This window comes from Oncorhynchus gorbuscha, unplaced genomic scaffold (assembly GCF_021184085.1).
Source record: "Oncorhynchus gorbuscha isolate QuinsamMale2020 ecotype Even-year unplaced genomic scaffold, OgorEven_v1.0 Un_scaffold_3857, whole genome shotgun sequence".
In the NCBI taxonomy this organism is placed as follows: domain Eukaryota; kingdom Metazoa; phylum Chordata; class Actinopteri; order Salmoniformes; family Salmonidae; genus Oncorhynchus; species Oncorhynchus gorbuscha.
The window spans coordinates 5,836-33,575 of NW_025748004.1; the positions used below are offsets into that span (position 1 = coordinate 5,836).

The 27,740-nt window shown below is 46.6% G+C and overlaps 1 protein-coding gene across 1 annotated transcript; it reads left to right on the forward strand.

Annotated features, from left to right (window-relative positions):
• Window positions 1–27,412, forward strand: LOC124028214 (FYVE, RhoGEF and PH domain-containing protein 3-like; the record flags this gene model as incomplete). Its single annotated transcript, XM_046340325.1, has 3 exons — window positions 1–157; window positions 19,531–19,669; window positions 27,354–27,412. Coding segments are annotated over 3 exons (355 nt in total), but the record flags the coding sequence as incomplete, so codon positions are not given.
• Window positions 27,413–27,740: the final 328 nt, after the last annotated feature.

Consider the following 27,740-nt stretch of genomic DNA (forward strand, 5'->3'; position numbering starts at 1 on the left):
GGATGTGAACCCACGCATCGGGGACATCCTGCAGAAGCTAGCCCCCTTCCTGAAGATGTACGGAGAGTACGTGAAGAACTTTGACCGGGCCATGGAACTGGTCAACACCTGGATGGAGAGGTCGTCCCAGTTCAAAGCCATCGTCCACCAAATCCAGGTAGGTGGCCTGTAACACCTGTCCAGGGTTAAGGGGTTTTAAAGGGACATTCAGGTCCAGGGTTAAGGGGTTAAAGGGACATTCAGGTCCAGGGTTAAGGGGTTAAAGGGACATTCAGGTCCAGGGTTAAGGGGTTAAACGGACATTCAGGTCCAGGGTTAAGGGGTTAAAGGGACATTCAGGTCCAGGGTTAAGGGGTTAAAGGGACATTCAGGTCCAGGGTTAAGGGGTTAAAGGGACATTCAGGTCCAGGGTTAAGGGGTTAAAGGGACATTCAGGTCCAGGGTTAAGGGGTTAAACGGACATTCAGGTCCAGGGTTAAGGGGTTAAAGGGACATTCAGGTCCAGGGTTAAGGGTTAAAGGGACATTCAGGTCCAGGGTTAAGGGGTTAAAGGGACATTCAGGTCCAGGGTTAAGGGTTAAAGGGACATTCAGGTCCAGGGTTAAGGGTTAAAGGGACATTCAGGTCCAGGGTTAAGGGGTTAAAGGGACATTCAGGTCCAGGGTTAAGGGGTTAAAGGGACAGTCAGGTCCAGGGTTAAGGGGTTAAAGGGACATTCAGGTCCAGGGTTAAGGGGTTAAAGGGACATTCAGGTCCAGGGTTAAGGGGTTAAAGGGACATTCAGGTCCAGGGTTAAGGGGTTAAAGGGACATTCAGGTCCAGGGTTAAGGGGTTAAAGGGACATTCAGGTCCAGGGTTAAGGGTTAAAGGGACATTCAGGTCCAGGGTTAAGGGGTTAAAGGGACATTCAGGTCCAGGGTTAAGGGTTAAAGGGACATTCAGGTCCAGGGTTAAGGGGTTAAAGGGACATTCAGGTCCAGGGTTAAGGGGTTAAAGGGACATTCAGGTCCAGGGTTAAGGGTTAAAGGGACATTCAGGTCCAGGGTTAAGGGTTAAAGGGACATTCAGGTCCAGGGTTAAGGGGTTAAAGGGACATTCAGGTCCAGGGTTAAGGGGTTAAAGGGACATTCAGGTCCAGGGTTAAGGGGTTAAAGGGACATTCAGGTCCAGGGTTAAGGGGTTAAAGGGACATTCAGGTCCAGGGTTAAGGGGTTAAAGGGACATTCAGGTCCAGGGTTAAGGGGTTAAAGGGACATTCAGATAGGTGGCCTGTAACACCTGTTCAGGGTTAAGTAGCCTGGTGGATATGAGTGTTGGAACAATAACCGAAAGGTTGCTGGATCGAATCCCTGAGCTGATAAGGTAAAGATCTGTTTTTCTGCCCCTGAGCAAGGCATTAACCCACTGTTTCCCGGGCTCCGATGATGTGGATGTCGATTTAGGTAGCCACCCGAACCTCTCTGTTTCAGAGGGGTAAATGCGGAAGACTTTTAACCCGACCCAGTTGAATCCATTCAGTTGTACAACTGACTATGTATCCCCCTTTCCTTTAAAGGACATCCAGGTTCTAGCCTTGGGTCAGGGGTTATGGATATAGAAAACACTGTCCGTAACCCAGGCCCTAAACCTGTCTCTAGCAGCTCTTTCACACTCTCAGCTTCCTCAATAAAGAGTCCCAGCTGGCTGTGTGTAAAAATCTAATCAAATTGTATTTGTCACATGCTCCGAATACAACACCTTACAGTGAAATGTTTACTTACTTAATTCACCAACAATGCAGTTTTAAGAAAAAAAATACAAAATAATTAAAGAGCAGCAGTAATATAACAATAGCGAGACGATATACAGAGGGTACAGAGTCAATGTGCGAGGGCCCCGGTTAGTTGAGGTAGTATGTACATGTCGGTAGATTTATTAAAGTGGCTATGCACAGATAATAAACAGAGATTAGCAGCAGCGTAAAATAGGGGGTAATGTAATGGTAATGTAATGGCAATGTCTGGGTCTGGGTAGCCATTGTATTAGCTGTTCAGGACCTTGACTTGGTGCTCTGGTACCGCTTGCCAGTAGCAGAGAGAACAGTCTATGACTAGGGTGGTTGGAGTCTTTGACAATTTTTAGGTCCTTCCTCCGACACCGCCTGGTATAGAGGTCCTGGATGGCAGGAAACTTGGCCCCAGTGCCTTGTGGTCGGAGGCCGAGCAGTTGCCGTACCAGGCCGTGATGCAACCAGTCAGGATGCTCTCGATGGTGCAGCTGTAGAACCTATTGAGGATCTGAGGACCCATGTCAAATCTTTTCAGTCTCCTGATGGGGAAGAGGTTTTGTCGTGCCATCTTCATGGCTCTCTTGGTGTACTTGGACCATGTTAGTTTGCTGATGACCTTGTCCTGGCTGTGTGTCTGTCCTGGCTGTGTGTCTGTCCTGGCTGTGTGTCTGTCCTGGCTGTGTGTCTGTCCTGTCTGTCCTGGCTGTGTGTCTGTCCTGTCTGTCCTGGCTGTGTGTCTGTCCTGGCTGTGTGTATGTCCTGGCTGTCCTGGCTGTGTGTCTGTCCTGGCTGTGTGTCTGTCCTGGCTGTGTGTCTGTCCTGTCTGTTCTGGCTGTGTGTCTGTCCTGTCTGTTCTGGCTGTTCTGGCTGTGTGTCTGTCCTGTCTGTTCTGGCTGTGTGTCTGTTCTGTCTGTTCTGGCTGTGTGTCTGTCCTGTCTGTTCTGGCTGTGTGTCTGTCCTGTCTGTTCTGGCTGTGTGTCTGTCCTGTCTGTTCTGGCTGTGTGTCTGTCCTGTCTGTCCTGGCTGTGTGTGTCTGTCCTGGCTGTGTGTCTGTCCTGGCTGTGTGTCTGTCCTGGCTGTGTGTCTGTCCTGTCTGTTCTGGCTGTGTGTCTGTCCTGGCTGTGTGTCTGTCCTGTCTGTTCTGTCTGTTCTGGCTGTGTGTCTGTCCTGTCTGTTCTGGCTGTGTGTCTGTCCTGTCTGTTCTGGCTGTGTGTCTGTCCTGTCTGTTCTGGCTGTGTGTCTGTCCTGTCTGTTCTGGCTGTGTGTCTGTCCTGTCTGTCCTGGCTGTGTGTGTCTGTTCTGGCTGTGTGTCTGTCCTGGCTGTGTGTCTGTCCTGGCTGTGTGTCTGTCCTGGCTGTGTGTCTGTCCTGGCTGTGTGTCTGTCCTGTCTGTTCTGGCTGTGTGTCTGTCCTGGCTGTGTGTCTGTCCTGTCTGTCCTGGCTGTGTGTCTGTCCTGGCTGTGTGTCTGTCCTGTCTGTCCTGGCTGTGTGTCTGTCCTGGCTGTGTGTCTGTCCTGGCTGTGTGTCTGTCCTGGCTGTGTGTCTGTCCTGTCTGTCCTGTCTGTCCTGGAACAAGCAAAGCTATACATGTTCTCTCTCTTTCTTTCCCGTAACATCTCCTACTCTTTTCTGTACAAACTCAAAGCCTAATGTCCTTCAGCATAATGTTGACTAAAGCCTAATGTCCTTCAGTATAATGTTGACTAAAGCCTAATGTCCTTCAGTATAATGTTGACTAAAGCCTAATGTCCTTCAGTATAATGTTGACTAAAGCCTAATGTCCTTCAGTATAATGTTGACTAAAGCCTAATGTCCTTCAGTATAATGTTGACTAAATCCTAATGTCCTTCAGTATAATGTTGACTAAAGCCTAATGTCCTTGAGTATAGTGTTGACTAAAGCCTAATGTCCTTCAGTATAATGTTGACTAAAGCCTAATGTCCTTCAGTATAATGTTGACTAAAGCCTAATGTCCTTGAGTATAATGTTGACTAAAGCCTAATGTCCTTCAGCATAATGTTGACTAAAGCCTAATGTCCTTCAGCATAATGTTGACTAAAGCCTAATGTCCTTCAGCATAATGTTGACTAAAGCCTAATGTCCTTGAGTATAGTGTTGACTAAAGCCTAATGTCCTTCAGCATAATGTTGACTAAAGCCTAATGTCCTTCAGCATAATGTTGACTAAAGCCTAATGTCCTTCAGCATAATGTTGACTAAAGCCTAATGTCCTTCAGCATAATGTCCTGTATGTATCCAGAACATTGTTGCAGTATTGGGATGTATTAAGGGAATTGAGCAGATGTGCTGTGTCATGATACAGTCATGTGGTCCTTCTGTAGCTCAGTTGGTAGAGCATGGCGCTTGTAACGCCAGGGTAGTGGGTTCGATCCCCGGGACCACCCATATGTAGAATGTATGCACACATGACTGTAAGTCGCTTTGGATAAAAGCGTCTGCTAAATGGCATATATTATTATTATATTACATGGTTAAAATATATTTATGCTGAAGTCAAAGGACATGGGGCTCACGAGTGGAGCTGTCTAAGGAACTGCAGACACCCTGGTTCGAATCCAGGCATGTATCACAACCGGTCGTGATTGGTAGTCCCATAGGGCGGCGCACAATTGGCCCAGCAATTGTCTAGTTTTGGCCTGGTGTAGGCCGTCATTATAAAAACTGACTTGCCTAGTTAAATATTTTTTGAAATATAATTAAATGCGATATGTTTTTATACCTGGCAGTGTAAATAGCATGAACAGATTTCCTTTCCAGGGGATGTTGGGTAATATTCAATACCACACTCTGGATCTGGCAGCCTGTGTCTCCTGGTGTGAACAGGATGTCCTTAGACAATGTTCATTACACGTGTGATGTGTAAAGAATATTGAATATCAGTCTTTCTGAATTGATTAAATTATACATGAGGTTCTATAATATTTTCCCTGATATGATGAGTAGCTAGGAGCCAGTCAGGTTAATATGACTGGTAACTAGGTGGTGGGACTGGGAGCCAGTCAGGTTAATATGACTGGTAACTAGGTGGTGGGACTGGGAGCCAGTCAGGTTAATATGACTGGTAACTAGGTGGTGGGACTGGGAGCCAGTCAGGTTAATATGACTGGTAACTAGGTGGTGGGACTGGGAACCAGTCAGGTTAATATGACTGGTAACTAGGTGGTGGGAGCCAGTCAGGTTAATATGACTGGTAAATAGGTGGTGGGACTGGGAGCCAGTCAGGTTAATATGACTGGTAACTAGGTGGTGGGAGCCAGTCAGGTTAATATGACTGGTAACTAGGTGGTGGGACTGGGAGCCAGTCAGGTTAATATGACTGGTAACTAGGTGGTGGGAGCCAGTCAGGTTAATATGACTGGTAACTAGGTGGTGGGACTGGGAGCCAGTCAGGTTAATATGACTGGTAAATAGGTGGTGGGACTGGGAGCCAGTCAGGTTAATATGACTGGTAACTAGGTGGTGGGACTGGGAGCCAGTCAGGTTAATATGACTGGTAACTAGGTGGTGGGACTGGGAGCCAGTCAGGTTAATATGACTGGTAACTAGGTGGTGGGAGCCAGTCAGGTTAATATGACTGGTAACTAGGTGGTGGGACTGGGAGCCAGTCAGGTTAATATGACTGGTAACTAGGTGGTGGGACTGGGAGCCAGTCAGGTTAATATGACTGGTAACTAGGTGGTGGGACTGGGAGCAAGTCAGGTTAATATGACTGGTAAATAGGTGGTGGGACTGGGAGCCAGTCAGGTTAATATGACTGGTAAATAGGTGGTGGGACTGGGAGCCAGTCAGGTTAATATGACTGGTAAATAGGTGGTGGGACTGGGAGCCAGTCAGGTTAATATGACTGGTAACTAGGTGGTGGGACTGGGAGCCAGTCAGGTTAATATGACTGGTAACTAGGTGGTGGGACTGGGAGCCAGTCAGGTTAATATGACTGGTAAATAGGTGGTGGGACTGGGAGCCAGTCAGGTTAATATGACTGGTAACTAGGTGGTGGGAGCCAGTCAGGTTAATATGACTGGTAACTAGGTGGTGGGACTGGGAGCCAGTCAGGTTAATATGACTGGTAAATAGGTGGTGGGACTGGGAGCCAGTCAGGTTAATATGACTGGTAAATAGGTGGTGGGACTGGGAGCCAGTCAGGTTAATATGACTGGTAACTAGGTGGTGGGACTGGGAGCCAGTCAGGTTAATATGACTGGTAACTAGGTGGTGGGAGCCAGTCAGGTTAATATGACTGGTAACTAGGTGGTGGGACTGGGAGCCAGTCAGGTTAATATGACTGGTAACTAGGTGGTGGGACTGGGAGCCAGTCAGGTTAATATGACTGGTAACTAGGTGGTGGGACTGGGAGCAAGTCAGGTTAATATGACTGGTAAATAGGTGGTGGGACTGGGAGCCAGTCAGGTTAATATGACTGGTAAATAGGTGGTGGGACTGGGAGCCAGTCAGGTTAATATGACTGGTAACTAGGTGGTGGGACTGGGAGCCAGTCAGGTTAATATGACTGGTAAACTAGGTGGTGGGACTGGGAGCCAGTCAGGTTAATATGACTGGTAACTAGGTGGTGGGACTGGGAGCCAGTCAGGTTAATATGACTGGTAACTAGGTGGTGGGAGCCAGTCAGGTTAATATGACTGGTAACTAGGTGGTGGGACTGGGAGCCAGTCAGGTTAATATGACTGGTAACTAGGTGGTGGGACTGGGAGCCAGTCAGGTTAATATGACTGGTAACTAGGTGGTGGGACTGGGAGCAAGTCAGGTTAATATGACTGGTAAATAGGTGGTGGGACTGGGAGCCAGTCAGGTTAATATGACTGGTAAATAGGTGGTGGGACTGGGAGCCAGTCAGGTTAATATGACTGGTAACTAGGTGGTGGGACTGGGAGCCAGTCAGGTTAATATGACTGGTAACTAGGTGGTGGGACTGGGAGCCAGTCAGGTTAATATGACTGGTAAATAGGTGGTGGGACTGGGAGCCAGTCAGGTTAATATGACTGGTAACTAGGTGGTGGGAGCCAGTCAGGTTAATATGACTGGTAACTAGGTGGTGGGACTGGGAGCCAGTCAGGTTAATATGACTAGTAACTAGGTGGTTGGAGCCAGTCAGGTTAATATGACTGGTAACTAGGTGGTGGGACTGGGAGCCAGTCAGGTTAATATGACTGGTAACTAGGTGGTGGGACTGGGAACCAGTCAGGTTAATATGACTGGTAACTAGGTGGTGGGACTGGGAGCCAGTCAGGTTAATATGACTGGTAAATAGGTGGTGGGACTGGGAGCCAGTCAGGTTAATATGACTGGTAACTAGGTGGTGGGAGCCAGTCAGGTTAATATGACTGGTAACTAGGTGGTGGGAGCCAGTCAGGTTAATATGACTGGTAACTAGGTGGTTGGAGCCAGTCAGGTTAATATGACTGGTAACTAGGTGGTGGGACTGGGAGCCAGTCAGGTTAATATGACTGGTAACTAGGTGGTGGGACTGGGAACCAGTCAGGTTAATATGACTGGTAACTAGGTGGTGGGAGCCAGTCAGGTTAATATGACTGGTAACTAGGTGGTGGGACTGGGAGCCAGTCAGGTTAATATGACTGGTAACTAGGTGGTGGGAGCCAGTCAGGTTAATATGACTGGTAACTAGGTGGTGGGAGCCAGTCAGGTTAATATGACTGGTAACTAGGTGGTGGGAGCCAGTCAGGTTAATATGACTGGTAACTAGGTGGTGGGAGTCAGTCAGGTTAATATGACTGGTAACTAGGTGGTGGGAGCCAGTCAGGTTAATATGACTGGTAACTAGGTGGTGGGAACCAGTCAGGTTAATATGACTGGTAACTAGGTGGTGGGACTGGGAGCCAGTCAGGTTAATATGACTGGTAACTAGGTGGTGGGACTGGGAACCAGTCAGGTTAATATGACTGGTAACTAGGTGGTGGGAGCCAGTCAGGTTAATATGACTGGTAACTAGGTGGTGGGACTGGGAGCCAGTCAGGTTAATATGACTGGTAACTAGGTGGTGGGACTGGGAGCCAGTCAGGTTAATATGACTGGTAACTAGGTGGTGGGAACCAGTCAGGTTAATATGACTGGTAACTAGGTGGTGGGAGCCAGTCAGGTTAATATGACTGGTAACTAGGTGGTGGGACTGGGAGCCAGTCAGGTTAATATGACTGGTAACTAGGTGGTGGGAGCCAGTTAGGTTAATATGACTGGTAACTAGGTGGTTGGAGCCAGTCAGGTTAATATGACTGGTAACTAGGTGGTGGGAGCCAGTCAGGTTAATATGACTGGTAACTAGGTGGTGGGACTGGGAACCAGTCAGGTTAATATGACTGGTAACTAGGTGGTGGGAGCCAGTCAGGTTAATATGACTGGTAACTAGGTGGTTGGAGCCAGTCAGGTTAATATGACTGGTAACTAGGTGGTTGGAGCCAGTCAGGTTAATATGACTGGTAACTAGGTGGTGGGAGCCAGTCAGGTTAATATGATGACTAGTAACTAGGTGGTGGGAGCCAGTCAGGTTAATATGACTGGTAACTAGGTGGTTGGAACCAGTCAGGTTAATATGACTAGTAACTAGGTGGTGGGACTGGGAGCCAGTCAGGTTAATATGACTGGTAACTAGGTGGTGGGACTGGGAGCCAGTCAGGTTAACATGACTGGTAACTAGGTGGTGGGAGCCAGTCAGGTGGTGGGAGCCAGTCAGGTTAATATGACTGGTAACTAGGTGGTTGGAACCAGTCAGGTTAATATGACTAGTAACTAGGTGGTTGGAGCCAGTCAGGTTAATATGATGACTAGTAACTAGGTGGTGGGACTGGGAGCCAGTCAGGTTAATATGACTGGTAACTAGGTGGTGGGACTGGGAGCCAGTCAGGTTAATATGACTGGTAACTAGGTGGTGGGACTGGGAGCCAGTCAGGTTAATATGACTGGTAAATAGGTGGTGGGACTGGGAGCCAGTCAGGTTAATATGACTGGTAACTAGGTGGTGGGACTGGGAGCCAGTCAGGTTAATATGACTGGTAAATAGGTGGTGGGACTGGGAGCCAGTCAGGTTAATATGACTGGTAAATAGGTGGTGGGACTGGGAGCCAGTCAGGTTAATATGACTGGTAAATAGGTGGTGGGACTGGGAGCCAGTCAGGTTAATATGACTAGTAACTAGGTGGTGGGAGCCAGTCAGGTTAATATGACTGGTAACTAGGTGGTGGGACTGGGAGCCAGTCCGGTTAATATGACTGGTAACTAGGTGGTGGGAGCCAGTCAGGTTAATATGACTGGTAACTAGGTGGTGGGAGTCAGTCAGGTTAATATGACTGGTAACTAGGTGGTGGGAGCCAGTCAGGTTAATATGACTGGTAACTAGGTGGTGGGAACCAGTCAGGTTAATATGACTGGTAACTAGGTGGTGGGACTGGGAGCCAGTCAGGTTAATATGACTGGTAACTAGGTGGTGGGACTGGGAACCAGTCAGGTTAATATGACTGGTAACTAGGTGGTGGGAGCCAGTCAGGTTAATATGACTGGTAACTAGGTGGTGGGACTGGGAGCCAGTCAGGTTAATATGACTGGTAACTAGGTGGTGGGACTGGGAGCCAGTCAGGTTAATATGACTGGTAACTAGGTGGTGGGAACCAGTCAGGTTAATATGACTGGTAACTAGGTGGTGGGAGCCAGTCAGGTTAATATGACTGGTAACTAGGTGGTGGGACTGGGAGCCAGTCAGGTTAATATGACTGGTAACTAGGTGGTGGGAGCCAGTTAGGTTAATATGACTGGTAACTAGGTGGTTGGAGCCAGTCAGGTTAATATGACTGGTAACTAGGTGGTGGGAGCCAGTCAGGTTAATATGACTGGTAACTAGGTGGTGGGACTGGGAACCAGTCAGGTTAATATGACTGGTAACTAGGTGGTGGGAGCCAGTCAGGTTAATATGACTGGTAACTAGGTGGTTGGAGCCAGTCAGGTTAATATGACTGGTAACTAGGTGGTTGGAGCCAGTCAGGTTAATATGACTGGTAACTAGGTGGTGGGAGCCAGTCAGGTTAATATGATGACTAGTAACTAGGTGGTGGGAGCCAGTCAGGTTAATATGACTGGTAACTAGGTGGTTGGAACCAGTCAGGTTAATATGACTAGTAACTAGGTGGTGGGACTGGGAGCCAGTCAGGTTAATATGACTGGTAACTAGGTGGTGGGACTGGGAGCCAGTCAGGTTAACATGACTGGTAACTAGGTGGTGGGAGCCAGTCAGGTGGTGGGAGCCAGTCAGGTTAATATGACTGGTAACTAGGTGGTTGGAACCAGTCAGGTTAATATGACTAGTAACTAGGTGGTTGGAGCCAGTCAGGTTAATATGATGACTAGTAACTAGGTGGTGGGACTGGGAGCCAGTCAGGTTAATATGACTGGTAACTAGGTGGTGGGACTGGGAGCCAGTCAGGTTAATATGACTGGTAACTAGGTGGTGGGACTGGGAGCCAGTCAGGTTAATATGACTGGTAAATAGGTGGTGGGACTGGGAGCCAGTCAGGTTAATATGACTGGTAACTAGGTGGTGGGACTGGGAGCCAGTCAGGTTAATATGACTGGTAAATAGGTGGTGGGACTGGGAGCCAGTCAGGTTAATATGACTGGTAAATAGGTGGTGGGACTGGGAGCCAGTCAGGTTAATATGACTGGTAACTAGGTGGTGGGACTGGGAACCAGTCAGGTTAATATGACTGGTAACTAGGTGGTGGGAGCCAGTCAGGTTAATATGACTGGTAACTAGGTGGTGGGACTGGGAGCCAGTCAGGTTAATATGACTGGTAACTAGGTGGTGGGACTGGGAGCCAGTCAGGTTAATATGACTGGTAACTAGGTGGTGGGAACCAGTCAGGTTAATATGACTGGTAACTAGGTGGTGGGAGCCAGTCAGGTTAATATGACTGGTAACTAGGTGGTGGGACTGGGAGCCAGTCAGGTTAATATGACTGGTAACTAGGTGGTGGGAGCCAGTTAGGTTAATATGACTGGTAACTAGGTGGTTGGAGCCAGTCAGGTTAATATGACTGGTAACTAGGTGGTGGGAGCCAGTCAGGTTAATATGACTGGTAACTAGGTGGTGGGACTGGGAACCAGTCAGGTTAATATGACTGGTAACTAGGTGGTGGGAGCCAGTCAGGTTAATATGACTGGTAACTAGGTGGTTGGAGCCAGTCAGGTTAATATGACTGGTAACTAGGTGGTTGGAGCCAGTCAGGTTAATATGACTGGTAACTAGGTGGTGGAGCCAGTCAGGTTAATATGATGACTAGTAACTAGGTGGTGGGAGCCAGTCAGGTTAATATGACTGGTAACTAGGTGGTTGGAACCAGTCAGGTTAATATGACTAGTAACTAGGTGGTGGGACTGGGAGCCAGTCAGGTTAATATGACTGGTAACTAGGTGGTGGGACTGGGAGCCAGTCAGGTTAACATGACTGGTAACTAGGTGGTGGGAGCCAGTCAGGTGGTGGGAGCCAGTCAGGTTAATATGACTGGTAACTAGGTGGTTGGAACCAGTCAGGTTAATATGACTAGTAACTAGGTGGTTGGAGCCAGTCAGGTTAATATGATGACTAGTAACTAGGTGGTGGGACTGGGAGCCAGTCAGGTTAATATGACTGGTAACTAGGTGGTGGGACTGGGAGCCAGTCAGGTTAATATGACTGGTAACTAGGTGGTGGGACTGGGAGCCAGTCAGGTTAATATGACTGGTAAATAGGTGGTGGGACTGGGAGCCAGTCAGGTTAATATGACTGGTAACTAGGTGGTGGGACTGGGAGCCAGTCAGGTTAATATGACTGGTAAATAGGTGGTGGGACTGGGAGCCAGTCAGGTTAATATGACTGGTAAATAGGTGGTGGGACTGGGAGCCAGTCAGGTTAATATGACTGGTAAATAGGTGGTGGGACTGGGAGCCAGTCAGGTTAATATGACTAGTAACTAGGTGGTGGGAGCCAGTCAGGTTAATATGACTGGTAACTAGGTGGTGGGACTGGGAGCCAGTCCGGTTAATATGACTGGTAACTAGGTGGTGGGAGCCAGTCAGGTTAATATGACTGGTAACTAGGTGGTGGGACTGGGAGCCAGTCAGGTTAATATGACTGGTAACTAGGTGGTGGGAGCCAGTCAGGTTAATATGACTGGTAACTAGGTGGTGGGACTGGGAGCCAGTCAGGTTAATATGACTGGTAACTAGGTGGTTGGAGCCAGTCAGGTTAATATGACTGGTAACTAGGTGGTGGGAGCCAGTCAGGTTAATATGACTGGTAACTAGGTGGTGGGAGCCAGTCAGGTTAATATGACTGGTAACTAGGTGGTGGGAGCCAGTCAGGTTAATATGATGACTAGTAACTAGGTGGTGGGAGCCAGTCAGGTTAATATGACTGGTAACTAGGTGGTTGGAACCAGTCAGGTTAATATGACTAGTAACTAGGTGGTGGGACTGGGAGCCAGTCAGGTTAATATGATTGGTAACTAGGTGGTGAGAGCCAGTCAGGTTAATATGACTGGTAACTAGGTGGTGGGACTGGGAGCCAGTCAGGTTAATATGACTGGTAACTAGGTGGTGGGAGCCAGTCAGGTTAATATGACTGGTAACTAGGTGGTGGGACTTGGAGCCAGTCAGGTTAATATGACTGGTAACTAGGTGGTGGGACTGGGAGCCAGTCAGGTTAATATGACTGGTAACTAGGTGGTGGGAGCCAGTCAGGTTAATATGACTGGTAACTAGGTGGTGGGAGTCAGTCAGGTTAATATGACTGGTAACTAGGTGGTGGGAGCCAGTCAGGTTAATATGACTGGTAACTAGGTGGTGGGAACCAGTCAGGTTAATATGACTGGTAACTAGGTGGTGGGACTGGGAGCCAGTCAGGTTAATATGACTGGTAACTAGGTGGTGGGACTGGGAGCCAGTCAGGTTAATATGACTGGTAACTAGGTGGTGGGACTGGGAACCAGTCAGGTTAATATGACTGGTAACTAGGTGGTGGGAGCCAGTCAGGTTAATATGACTGGTAACTAGGTGGTGGGACTGGGAGCCAGTCAGGTTAATATGACTGGTAACTAGGTGGTGGGACTGGGAGCCAGTCAGGTTAATATGACTGGTAACTAGGTGGTGGGAACCAGTCAGGTTAATATGACTGGTAACTAGGTGGTGGGAGCCAGTCATGTTAATATGACTGGTAACTAGGTGGTGGGACTGGGAGCCAGTCAGGTTAATATGACTGGTAACTAGGTGGTGGGAGCCAGTTAGGTTAATATGACTGGTAACTAGGTGGTTGGAGCCAGTCAGGTTAATATGACTGGTAACTAGGTGGTGGGAGCCAGTCAGGTTAATATGACTGGTAACTAGGTGGTGGGACTGGGAACCAGTCAGGTTAATATGACTGGTAACTAGGTGGTGGGAGCCAGTCAGGTTAATATGACTGGTAACTAGGTGGTTGGAGCCAGTCAGGTTAATATGACTGGTAACTAGGTGGATGGAGCCAGTCAGGTTAATATGACTGGTAACTAGGTGGTGGGAGCCAGTCAGGTTAATATGATGACTAGTAACTAGGTGGTGGGAGCCAGTCAGGTTAATATGACTGGTAACTAGGTGGTTGGAACCAGTCAGGTTAATATGACTAGTAACTAGGTGGTGGGACTGGGAGCCAGTCAGGTTAATATGACTGGTAACTAGGTGGTGGGACTGGGAGCCAGTCAGGTTAACATGACTGGTAACTAGGTGGTGGGAGCCAGTCAGGTGGTGGGAGCCAGTCAGGTTAATATGACTGGTAACTAGGTGGTTGGAACCAGTCAGGTTAATATGACTAGTAACTAGGTGGTTGGAGCCAGTCAGGTTAATATGATGACTAGTAACTAGGTGGTGGGACTGGGAGCCAGTCAGGTTAATATGACTGGTAACTAGGTGGTGGGACTGGGAGCCAGTCAGGTTAATATGACTGGTAACTAGGTGGTGGGACTGGGAGCCAGTCAGGTTAATATGACTGGTAAATAGGTGGTGGGACTGGGAGCCAGTCAGGTTAATATGACTGGTAACTAGGTGGTGGGACTGGGAGCCAGTCAGGTTAATATGACTGGTAAATAGGTGGTGGGACTGGGAGCCAGTCAGGTTAATATGACTGGTAAATAGGTGGTGGGACTGGGAGCCAGTCAGGTTAATATGACTAGTAACTAGGTGGTGGGAGCCAGTCAGGTTAATATGACTGGTAACTAGGTGGTGGGACTGGGAGCCAGTCCGGTTAATATGACTGGTAACTAGGTGGTGGGAGCCAGTCAGGTTAATATGACTGGTAACTAGGTGGTGGGACTGGGAGCCAGTCAGGTTAATATGACTGGTAACTAGGTGGTGGGAGCCAGTCAGGTTAATATGACTGGTAACTAGGTGGTGGGACTGGGAGCCAGTCAGGTTAATATGACTGGTAACTAGGTGGTTGGAGCCAGTCAGGTTAATATGACTGGTAACTAGGTGGTGGGAGCCAGTCAGGTTAATATGACTGGTAACTAGGTGGTGGGAGCCAGTCAGGTTAATATGACTGGTAACTAGGTGGTGGGAGCCAGTCAGGTTAATATGATGACTAGTAACTAGGTGGTGGGAGCCAGTCAGGTTAATATGACTGGTAACTAGGTGGTTGGAACCAGTCAGGTTAATATGACTAGTAACTAGGTGGTGGGACTGGGAGCCAGTCAGGTTAATATGATTGGTAACTAGGTGGTGGGAGCCAGTCAGGTTAATATGACTGGTAACTAGGTGGTGGGACTGGGAGCCAGTCAGGTTAATATGACTGGTAACTATGTGGTGGGAGCCAGTCAGGTTAATATGACTGGTAACTAGGTGGTGGGACTTGGAGCCAGTCAGGTTAATATGACTGGTAACTAGGTGGTGGGACTGGGAGCCAGTCAGGTTAATATGACTGGTAACTAGGTGGTGGGAGCCAGTCAGGTTAATATGACTGGTAACTAGGTGGTGGGAGCCAGTCAGGTTAATATGACTGGTAACTAGGTGGTGGGAGCCAGTCAGGTTAATATGACTGGTAACTAGGTGGTTGGAACCAGTCAGGTTAATATGACTGGTAACTAGGTGGTGGGAGCCAGTCAGGTTAATATGACTGGTAACTAGGTGGTTGGAACCAGTCAGGTTAATATGACTAGTAACTAGGTGGTGGGACTGGGAGCCAGTCAGGTTAATATGATGACTAGTAACTAGGTGGTGGGAGCCAGTCAGGTTAATATGACTGGTAACTAGGTGGTTGGAACCAGTCAGGTTAATATGACTAGTAACTAGGTGGTGGGACTGGGAGCCAGTCCGGTTAATATGACTGGTAACTAGGTGGTGGGAGCCAGTCAGGTTAATATGACTGGTAACTAGGTGGTGGGAGCCAGTCAGGTTAATATGACTGGTAACTAGGTGGTGGGAGCCAGTCAGGTTAATATGACTGGTAACTAGGTGGTGGGAGCCAGTCAGGTTAATATGACTGGTAACTAGGTGGTTGGAACCAGTCAGGTTAATATGACTGGTAACTAGGTGGTGGGAGCCAGTCAGGTTAATATGACTGGTAACTAGGTGGTTGGAACCAGTCAGGTTAATATGACTAGTAACTAGGTGGTGGGACTGGGAGCCAGTCAGGTTAATATGATGACTAGTAACTAGGTGGTGGGAGCCAGTCAGGTTAATATGACTGGTAACTAGGTGGTTGGAACCAGTCAGGTTAATATGACTAGTAACTAGGTGGTGGGACTGGGAGCCAGTCCGGTTAATATGACTGGTAACTAGGTGGTGGGAGCCAGTCAGGTTAATATGACTGGTAACTAGGTGGTTGGAACCAGTCAGGTTAATATGACTAGTAACTAGGTGGTGGGACTGGGAGCCAGTCCGGTTAATATGACTGGTAACTAGGTGGTGGGAGCCAGTCAGGTTAATATGACTGGTAACTAGGTGGTGGGACTGGGAGCCAGTCAGGTTAATATGACTGGTAACTAGGTGGTGGGATCCAGTCAGGTTAATATGACTGGTAACTAGGTGGTTGGAGCCAGTCAGGTTAATATGACTGGTAACTAGGTGGTGGGAGCAAGTCAGGTTAATATGATGACTAGTAACTAGGTGGTGGGAGCCAGTCAGGTTAATATGACTGGTAACTAGGTGGTGGGAGCCAGTCAGGTTAATATGACTGGTAACTAGGTGGTTGGAACCAGTCAGGTTATTATGACTGGTAACTAGGTGGTGGGAGCCAGTCAGGTTAATATGACTGGTAACTAGGTGGTGGGAGCCAGTCAGGTTAATATGACTGGTAACTAGGTGGTGGGAGCCAGTCAGGTTAATATGACTAGTAACTAGGTGGTGGGACTGGGAGCCAGTCAGGTTAATATGACTGGTAACTAGGTGGTGGGAGCCAGTCATGTTAATATGACTGGTAACTAGGTGGTGGGACTGGGAGCCAGTCAGGTTAATATGATGACTAGTAACTAGGTGGTGGGAGCCAGTCAGGTTAATATGACTGGTAACTAGGTGGTGGGAGCCAGTCAGGTTAATATGACTGGTAACTAGGTGGTTGGAACCAGTCAGGTTATTATGACTGGTAACTAGGTGGTGGGAGCCAGTCAGGTTAATATGACTGGTAACTAGGTGGTGGGAGCCAGTCAGGTTAATATGACTGGTAACTAGGTGGTGGGAGCCAGTCAGGTTAATATGACTAGTAACTAGGTGGTGGGACTGGGAGCCAGTCAGGTTAATATGACTGGTAACTAGGTGGTGGGAGCCAGTCATGTTAATATGACTGGTAACTAGGTGGTGGGACTGGGAGCCAGTCAGGTTAATATGATGACTAGTAACTAGGTGGTGGGAGCCAGTCAGGTTAATATGACTGGTAACTAGGTGGTTGGAACCAGTCAGGTTAATATGACTAGTAACTAGGTGGTGGGACTGGGAGCCAGTCAGGTTAATATGACTGGTAACTAGGTGGTTGGAGCCAGTCAGGTTAATATGACTAGTAACTAGGTGGTGGGAGCCAGTCATGTTAATATGACTGGTAACTAGGTGGTGGGAGCCAGTCAGGTTAATATGACTGGTAACTAGGTGGTGGGAGCCAGTCAGGTTAATATGACTGGTAACTAGGTGGTGGGAGCCAGTCAGGTTAATATGACTGGTAACTAGGTGGTGGGAGCCAGTCAGGTTAATATGACTGGTAACTAGGTAGTGGGAGCCAGTCAGGTTATTATGACTGGTAGCTAGGTAGTTAGAGACAGTCAGGTTAATATGACTGGTAACTAGGTGGTGGGGCTGGGAGCCAGTCATGTTGTTGGAAAAAGAGCAGCCAGTAGAATACTAATGACCAATCAGACAGAGGATCTCCCCTTCTTCAAACACTCTGCTCATAGCTTACTCTTACTGAATACTAACATGGTTACAGACTTGATCAATCTGATTAGAACCACCAGCAGCCTTGTACTGTACCCTGCTGTCTGTCGGAACGTGTGGATCCCATAGATAGATAAGATGATATATTGACTATGGTTCAGCGAGAATAACAGCAAAATAAATAAATACAGTAGGGGAAGAGGTAGTTGTTTGGGCTAAATTATAGATGGGCTATGTACAGGTGCAGTAATCTGTGAACTGCTCTGACAGCTGGTGCTTAAAGGTAGTGAGGGAGATTAGTGTTTCCAGTTTCAGAGATTTTTGTAGTTACCACGTTGCTGAGGTGCAGCCATGACCAGCTCTGAAACCAGATTGTATAACGGAGAAGGTACGGTGGGATTCTAAATGGTCGGTAATCTGTTTGTTGACTTGGCTTTCGAAGACCATAGAAAGGCAGGGTCGTATAGATATAGGTCTGTAGCAGTTTGGGTCAAGAGTGTCCCCCCCTTTGAAGAAGGGGGATGACAGCAGCTGCGTTCCAATCTCAGACGACATGAAAGAGAGGTTGAACAGGCTAGTAATAGGGGTTGCAACAATTTCGGCAGATCATTTTAGAAAGAAATGGTCCAGATTGTCTAGCCCGGCTGATTTGTAGGGGTCCAGTTTTTGCAGCTCTTTCAGGACATCAGCTGACTGGATTTGGGAGAAGGAGAAATGGGGAAGGCTTGGGCGAGTTGCTGTGGGGGGTGCAGTGCTGTTGACCGGGGTAGGGGTAGGTCACCTCCTTGACCAAGGCCCTTCTCCCCCAATTTCTCAGTTTGGCTAGATGGCAGCTCTAGGATGAGTCTTGGTGGTTCCAAACTTTTCCAATTAAGAATGATGGAGGCCACTGTGTTCTCGGGGACCTTCAATGCTGAAAAAATATTTTGGTACCCTTTCCCCAGATCTGTGCCTCGACACAATCCTGTCTCGGAGCTCTACAGACAATTCCTTTCAACTTAATGGCTTGTTTTTTTTGCTCTAATATCCACTTAATGGAATCAATTTTAGAATGAGGCTGTAACGTAACGAAATGTGGAAAAAGTCAAGGGGTCTGAAACCTTTCTGGGTCCATATAAAACCCCAGGCTGCCAGTTGGGGTGCAGATGAAGAGGAGTACGTACCCAGGTTAAAGAGGGATTTTTTGTTGTGTCTTGAGACAATTGAGACATTGATTGTGTGCCATACAGAGGGTGAATGGGCAAGACAGAATATTAAAATGCCTTTTGACAGGTTATGGTAGTAGGTGGTAGTATGGTATGGTAGTAGGTGGTAGTATGGTATGGTAGTAGGTGGTAGTATGGTATGGTAGTAGGTGGTAGTATGGTATGGTAGTAGGTGGTAGTATGGTATGGTAGTAGGTGGTAGTATGGTATGGTAGTAGGTGGTAGTATGGTATGGTAGTAGGTGGTAGTATGGTATGGTAGTAGGTGGTAGTAGGTGGTAGTATGGTATGGTAGTAGGTGGTAGTGTGGTATGGTAGTAGGTGGTAGTATGGTATGCTAGTAGGTGGTAGTAGGTGGTAGTAGGTGGTAGTAGGGTATGGTAGTAGGTGGTAGTATGGTATGGTAGTAGGTGGTAGTAGGGTATGGTAGTAGGTGGTAGTATGGTATGCTAGTAGGTGGTAGTATGGTATGGTAGTAGGTGGTAGTAGGTGGTAGTATGGTATGGTAGTAGGTGGTAGTAGGTGGTAGTAGGGTATGGTAGTAGGTGGTAGTAGGGTATGGTAGTAGGTGGTAGTAGGGTATGGTAGTAGGTGGTAGTAGGGTATGGTAGTAGGTGGTAGTATGGTATGGTAGTAGGTGGTAGTAGGGTATGGTAGTAGGGTATGGTAGTAGGTGGTAGTAGGTGGTAGTAGGGTATGGTAGTAGGGTATGGTAGTAGGTGGTAGTATGGTATGGTAGTAGGTGGTAGTAGGGTATGGTAGTAGGTGCCAGACGCACCGGTTTGTGTTAAGAACTGCAACGCTGCTGGGTTTTTCACGCTCAACAGCTTCCTGTGTGGTGTGTGTGTCTCTGTGTGTGTCCTCAGAGAGAGGAGCGCTGTGGTAACCTGTGTGTCTCTGTGTGTGTCCTCAGAGAGAGGAGCGCTGTGGTAACCTGTGTGTCTCTGTGTGTGTGTCCTCAGAGAGAGGAGCGCTGTGGTAACCTGTGTGTCTCTGTATGTGTGTCCTCAGAGAGAGGAGCGCTGTGGTAACCTGTGTGTCTCTGTGTGTGTGTCCTCAGAGAGAGGAGCGCTGTGGTAACCTGTGTGTCTCTGTGTGTGTGTCCTCAGAGAGAGGAGCGCTGTGGTAACCTGTGTGTCTCTGTGTGTGTGTCCTCAGAGAGAGGAGCGCTGTGGTAACCTGACCCTACAGCACCACATGTTGGAGCCGGTTCAGAGGATCCCTCGCTACGAGCTGCTGTTGAAAGACTACCTGCACCGTCTCCCTGGCGACCATGATGACTTTAAGGATGCCCAGAGTGAGTGTTTGAACCCATCCCGGTCCTGCGTCATGCACTGCTATACACACACACACACACACACACACACACACACACACACACACACACACACACACACACACACACACACACACACACACACACACACACACACACACACACACACACACACACACACACACACACACACACACACACACACACGCTCACACACACACACACACACACACACACACACACACACACGCTCTTCACATTGTCTCATTTCAGTGTTGTTTGTGCAGTTTGTGCTGCTGCAAACTGTTAGAAAGCCAGCTCTGGATGCAACTCCATTGAGGGCTTTGACTCGTAGTCAACTGGGTGGGAGTTCATGAGGAATCACAACATTTCATCCAGGTCAGCAGAAAGGGTCAGCCAATGAATTAAACTACTCTTCAAACATTCCATAACTCCAGGGGGGCAGTAAAACATCAACCTAGTGGTTAGAGCGTTGGACTAGTAACCGGAAGTTTGCAAGTTCAAACCCCCGAGCTGACAAGGTACAAATCTGTCGTTCTGCCCCTGAACAGGCAGTTAACCCACTGTTCCCAGGCCGTCATTGAAAATAAGAATGTGTTCTTAACTGACTTGCCTGGTTAAATAAAGGTTAAATTAAAATACCTGTTCAGATTACACCCTCCAGGGGGCAGTAAAATCACCATCCTTGTCTTTAAACCTGTTCAGACATCACCCTCCAGGGGGCAGTATGGCACCATTTCAGTTTGTTTACCTACTCATAGAAGTAGTAGAAGAAGAAATGGAACGCCCTTTAAAATAGAGAAAGCCCATTAATATGTCCCCCTGCATCACAACAGTATATCAACGGTGTGATGACCTAATGGGGCGAATTTTGGAGATCATTACAGCTAAAATGACTTTATTTTCAACCCCTTGTAAAACCAAGCTTTCCACTACAATGTCTCTGTTTTATTGAGATTTGATTAGCGAAGAAGATTAAAACATTTACTTCAAACTACAGTACTTTTGGGTCCCTTGCTAATTTGTAACTTGTTTGGGGCGACCCGACTGAATTCACATAGAAAAGTGAGTTATAGATCTGTCATTCTCGCTGAAAGCAAGTCTAAGAAGGGGAGGATCTGTTCTAGGTGGGCTATTTCTATGCTTCCCGTTCTTTAAGTTTTTGTTTTCCGTCTAACGACTTTTGGTTTTGCTTCAAACAGCTGTAAATACAAAATTTACGGTTATTGAAAATATATTTTACAGCCGTTTAGACTGTACAATAATTCTCTACACTATGAATTGCTTGTTTTTGTCACATAAACAAAAATGATTAGAAATTTTAGCAACCAGGAAATGACAGAGCAATTTCTGCATATTGCACCTTTAACATTTCAACAACATGAAATCCATGTGATAAACGTTGCTACGTTTTGTAAATAGCAAAAAGAAGGCGTGTAAGGCTCAACACGTTAAAGTTACTTACAGATCAGAAAGTCAGCTAATTTACATTAATTTACATTCATCTGCAAATCCATTTGATATACTAGTCAGGCTGTCATGTTTTTTATTTTGTGCAGCCTAGTTAAATAAAAGTTAAATTAAAAATTAAAAAATACATCCCTCCTCTTGTCTTCAAAATTCATAACATTTGCTACTTACTGTTTTCATCAGCCAAAACACCCTTAATGTAAATGTAAATGTTATGATTTTTTTATATATTTTTTTAATCTATCTCCCGTAGCTCGTTAGCACCCCCTTGTGGTGGAATAGATATCTACCTATTGTAGGTCCTAGGATACAATAATGAACAATGTTGAACTAACAAATACCATCAAGGGATATGTTACAATTTACAATAATGAGCTCCTTGTGAAACAGATGTGAATATCAAACTGGCAATATTGAAGATTTTTGTGGTGCAGGTGTGTCATTAATTTATTTTCACACATTTTTTGTACACTCACATGGCAATCACAGACTGAAATAGTGCATTCTGGTGTGTAGAATAGAGAGGAGAGGAGGATGCTGTGCAGGTGGGAGACTCTGCCTGTCATTAGTTCTCAACAGGCAGCTAGTCTCAGAAGAGGGACTTGAAGAGGGAGACGGTGAAGTCCAGGCACTGCTGCTCTCTTTGTTCTGAGTGTTGGCAGTGCTCGTGATTTTAGTTCATCTGTTTATCTTACATATTATGTGCCCAGTATGACAGAGCAAGAAAACTTTCTTATCAGATAATGACAACATGACAATAACAGTAGCTGTAGATGATATAAATGAAAAGTTGGAGGGTGGTTGGAAATGGAGGACATCAGTTGGATCCAGGTCTGGGTGTTGGGCAGCATCCCTAGGTCCTGGAGAACAGGAAATCAAATCAAATCAAATTGTATTTGTCACATACACATGGTTAGCAGATGTTAGTGCGAGTGTAGCGAAATGCTTGTGCTTCTAGTTCCGACAATGCAGTAATAACCAACAAGTAATCTAGCTAACAATTCCAAAACTACTACCTTATAGACACAAGTGTAAGGGGATAAAGAATATGTACATAAAGATATATGAATGAGTGATGGTACAGAGCGGCATAGGCAAGATGCAGTCGATGATATAGTGTACAGTATATACATATGAGATGAGTATGTAAACAAAGTGGCATAGTCAAAGTGGCTAGTGATACATGTATTACATAAGGATGCAGTAGATGATATAGAGTACAGTATAAACGTATACGTATGAGATGAATAATGTAGGATATGTAAACATTATATTAGGTAGCATTGTTTAAAGTGGCTAGTGATATATTTTACATAATTTCCCATCAATTCTCATTATTAAAGTGGCTGGAGTTGAGTCAGTGTGTTGGCAGCAGCCACTCAATGTTAGTGGTGGCTGTTTAACAGTCTGATGGCCTTGAGATAGAAGCTGTTTTTCAGTCTCTCGGTCCCAGCTTTGATGCACCTGTACTGACCTCGCCTTCTGGATGATAGCGGGGTGAACAGGCAGTGGCTCGGGTGGTTGTTGTCCTTGATGATCTTTATGGCCTTCCTGTGACATCGGGTGGTGTAGGTGTCCTGGAGAGCAGGTAGTTTGCCCCCGGTGATGCGTTGTGCAGACCTCACTACCCTCTGCAGAGCCTTACGGTTGAGGGCGGAGCAGTTGCCGTACCAGGCGGTGATACAGCCCGACAGGATGCTCTCGATTGTGCATCTGTAGAAGTTTGTGAGTGCTTTTGGTGACAAGCCAAATTTCTTAAGCCTCCTGAGGTTGAAGAGGCGCTGCTGCGCCTTCTTCACGATGCTGTCTGTGTGGGTGGATCAATTCAGTTTTGTCTGTGATGTGTACGCCGAGGAACTTAAAACTTACTACCCTCTCCACTACTGTTCCATCGATGTGGATAGGGGTGTTCCCTCTGCTGTTTCCTGAAGTCCACAATCATCTCCTTAGTTTTGTTGACGTTGAGTGTGAGGTTATTTTCCTGACACCACACTCCGAGGGCCCTCACCTCCTCCCTGTAGGCCGTCTCGTCGTTGTTGGTAATCAAGCCTACCACTGTTGTGTCGTCCGCAAACGTGGCCACGCAGTCATGGGTGAACAGGGAGTACAGGAGAGGGCTCAGAACGCACCCTTGTGGGGCCCCAGTGTTGAGGATCAGCGGGGTGGAGATGTTGTTGTCTACCCTCACCACCTGGGGGCGGCCCGTCAGGAAGTCCAGTACCCAGTTGCACAGGGCGGGGTCGAGACCCAGGGTCTCGAGCTTGATGAAGAACTTGGAGGGCACTATGGTGTTAAATGCCGAGCTAACGTTAGCCAGCTACCTAATTATGATAGGACAACCTATTTTTACCCTGAATGACCATCAAATTCAAAATTCATAACATTTGCTACTTAATCTGTCTTAAATAAAACATGCAGTTTCAAACTCGTCAGTCACTCAGTCGCACTAGAATACCTGCAATTATTCTGATGGACTTCACACACTGGTGGCATGAGGAAATAGCATGGTTTCCATTTGGTAAAGTTTCTAAACCCCCTGATTGGTTGGAACTTGTTTCCACAGGTTTTCCACCGAATCAAATCTTGAGAGAAAAACCCCCTCTGGTGAACAGTTTGCCACTAGCTGTAACGGCGTTCTTCGTTTGTAGAAAGAGAGTCGGACCGAAATAATATAATAATAATATAATAATATATGCCATTTAGCGGACGCTTTTATCCAAAGCGACTTACAGTCATGTGTGCATACATTCTACGTATGGGTGGTCCCGGGATCGAACCCACTACCCTGGCGTTACAAGCGCCATGCTCTACCAACTGAGCTACAGAAGGACCACCATGCAGCGTAGTGGTTACTCATGTCTTTAATAAAGAGATCGCGATACATGAAATAACTTAGAATTATACAAAAAAACACAAACGGAACGTGAAACCCATTACAGCCTATCTGGTGAAACTACACAGAGACAGGAACAAACACCCACAGAATACAAAGCGAAACCAGTCTACCTAAATACGGTTCCCAATCAGAGACAACGAGAATCACCTGACTCTGATTGAGAACCGCCTCAGGCAGCCAAGCCTATACAACACCCCTACTCAGCCGCAATCCCAATAATACAAAAACCCCAATACGAAATACAACAACAAAACCCCATGTCACACCCTGGTCTGACCAAATATATAACGAAAACACAAAATACTAAGACCAAGGCGTGACACTAGTGGCAATACAAATTATTGTTGCCAAAGGTTGGCAGCAGATTCAACACTAGTAACAACATTTGCAAACTTCTGGCAAATATTTTGTGGTACACTATGTAGTTTACAGAGAATTTGTCACAAACCTGCAGGGAGTTTGCAATTCATTTATGTAAAGGCTAGCAATGTCAATCTAAAATCTAAAAACAGATTAAATTACTTCTTCCTATTTAACAGCATTGTCTTATATAAAGACAAATATAGGTTAAAGAAAGAGTGCTCTCTTTTCAGTCTTTTCAGTCAGTAAGTAGTCAGCAGGTAGTCTTGAAAATAAAAGAGAGCCGCACACTCTTGGAGCTCAGATGCAAAAAATTGAATACCAACATTTGGACAGCCAAGCTGTCTTCATCAGGGTATAATCACAAACACTGCGGGATGACTCGTTTATATAGTGTCAAAAGACACAGGTGTCTGTAATCAGTCAGCAGGTAGTCAGCAGGTAGTCAGCAGGTAGTCAGCAGGTAGTCAGTAGGTAGTCAGCAGGTAGTCAGTAGGTAGTCAGCAGGTAGTCAGTAGGTAGTCAGCAGGTAGTCAGTAGGTAGTATGTAGTCAGTCAGCAGGTAGTCAGCAGGTAGTCAGTAGGTAGTCAGCAGGTAGTCAGCAGGTAGTCAGTAGGTAGTCAGCAGGTAGTCAGCAGGTAGTCAGTAGGTAGTCAGTAGGTAGTCAGCAGGTAGTCAGTAAGTAGTCAGCAGGTAGTCAGCAGGTAGTCAGTGTGTAGTCAGCAGGTAGTTAGTAGGTAGTCAGCAGGTAGTCAGTAGGTAGTCAGTAGGTAGTCAGCAGGTAGTCAGTAGGTAGTCAGTAGGTAGTCAGTAGGTAGTCAGCAGGTAGTCATCAGGTAGTCAGTAGGTAGTCAGTAGGTAGTCAGCAGGTAGTCAGTAGGTAGTCAGCAGGTAGTCAGTAGGTAGTCAGCAGGTAGTCAGCAGGTAGTCAGTAAGTAGTCAGCAGGTAGTCAGTGTGTAGTCAGCAGGTAGTCAGCAGGTAGTCATCAGGTAGTCAGTAGGTAGTCAGCAGGTAGTCATCAGGTAGTCAGTAGGTAGTCAGTAGGTAGTCAGCAGGTAGTCAGTAGGTAGTCAGCAGGTAGTCAGCAGGTAGTCAGTAGGTAGTCAGCAGGTAGTCAGCAGGTAGTCAGCAGGTAGTCAGTAAGTAGTCAGCAGGTAGTCAGCAGGTAGTCAGCAGGTAGTCAGTGTGTAGTCAGCAGGTAGTCAGCAGGTAGTCAGTAGGTAGTCAGTGTGTTGTCAGTGTGTTGTCAGTGTGTTGTCAGCAGGTAGTCAGCAGGTAGTCAGCAGGTAGTCAGCAGGTAGTCAGTAGGTAGTCAGCAGGTAGTCAGCAGGTAGTCAGCAGGTAGTCAGTAAGTAGTCAGCAGGTAGTCAGTAAGTAGTCAGCAGGTAGTCAGCAGGTAGTCAGTAGGTAGTCAGCAGGTAGTCAGCAGGTAGTCAGCAGGTAGTCAGTAGGTAGTCAGCAGGTAGTCAGCAGGTAGTCAGCAGGTAGTCAGTAAGTAGTCAGCAGGTAGTCAGTAGGTAGTCAGCAGGTAGTCAGCAGGTAGTCAGTAGGTAGTCAGCAGGTAGTCAGCAGGTAGTCAGTAGGTAGTCAGCAGGTAGTCAGTAGGTAGTCAGCAGGTAGTCAGCAGGTAGTCGGCAGGTAGTCAGTAAGTAGTCAGCAGGTAGTCAGTAAGTAGTCAGTAAGTAGTCAGCAGGTAGTCAGTAAGTAGTCAGTAAGTAGTCAGTAGGTAGTCAGCAGGTAGTCAGTAGGTAGTCAGCAGGTAGTCAGTAGGTAGTCAGCAGGTAGTCAGTAGGTAGTCAGCAGGTAGTCAGTAGGTAGTCAGTAAGTAGTCAGTAAGTAGTCAGTAAGTAGTCAGTAAGTAGTCAGAAGGTAGTCAGTAAGTAGTCAGTAAGTAGTCAGTAGGTAGTCAGCAGGTAGTCAGTGTGTAGTCAGTAAGTAGTCAGCAGGTAGTCACCGTCAAAAACACTGTCCTTGGAGAGCGATTCTGAGGTAATAAATTTGCGCATTAACCAATCAAGCTTTTATGAGGTGAACTAGAACTGCCCGCATCCTCCGTCCTCCGCGACCGCTACAGGGCAAAAAATAGAGCCCAAGCAACCAACATAGCATCAGGTGCTTTGGTTCATTACGTAATCCGGTCAGACTTTTGCGAGTTCCAGCAACATTCCGAGCAACGAAAGATAGAGTTAATTGAATCCCATTATAATGCAAGGGGAGATACTTTTTGGCAGGTGGACACTATTTGGCTTGACGGGCTCTCTTACTATCTCTATGTTTTCGTTAAATTGTGAACCAGTCTGAGACTCGCAATGACAGGAGTATTCAACTCTTACCCTATGAGGTCCGGAGCTTGTTGGTTTTCTGTTTTACCTGATAATTAATTCCACACGCCTGGTGTCACTGGTCTAATTAGTGGTGTCACTGGTCTAATTAGTGGTGTCACTGGTCTAATTAGTGGTTTCACTGGTCTAATTAGTGGTGTCACTGGTCTAATTAGTGGTGTCACTGGTCTAATTAGTGGTGTCACTGGTCTAATTAGTGGTGTCACTGGTCTAATTAGTGGTGTCACTGGTCTAATTAGTGGTGTCAATGGTCTAATTAGTGGTGTCACTGGGCTAATTAAAAAAATGAAGTGGAAGTGGCTTCAAGGTCCAGAGTTGAGTTTGAGTGCTCTATGATATGAAAAGAGCTATACAAATAAAATATATTATTATGCAAATAAAATATATTATTATGCAAATAAAATATATTATTATGCAAATAAAATATATTATTATGCAAATAAAATATATTATTATGCAAATAAAATATATTATTATACAAATAAAATATATTATTATACAAATAAAATATATTATTATACAAATATGTATATATATATTATTACTTTCAATTCATTCGAGGGAAATGCAGGAATATTTTTGTTGTCGTAACAAAGTCTCTTGTGTCTTTTCAGAATCTCTGGAGTTGATCGCCACAGCGGCAGAGCACTCCAACACAGCCATTAGAAAGATGGTGAGTCCTTTCACACTGTAGAGCACTCCAACACAGCCATCAGAAAGATGGTGAGTCCTTCCACACTGCAGAGCACTCCAACACAGCCATTAGAAAGATGGTGAGTCCTTTCACACTGCAGAGCACTCCAACACAGCCATCAGAAAGATGGTGAGTCCTTCCACACTGCAGAACACTCCAACACAGCCATTAGAATGATGGTGAGTCCTTCCACACTGCAGAACACTCCAACACAGCCATTAGAAAGATGGTGAGTCCTTTCACACTGCAGAGCACTCCAACACAGCCATTAGAAAGATGGTGAGTCCTTTCACACTGCAGAACACTC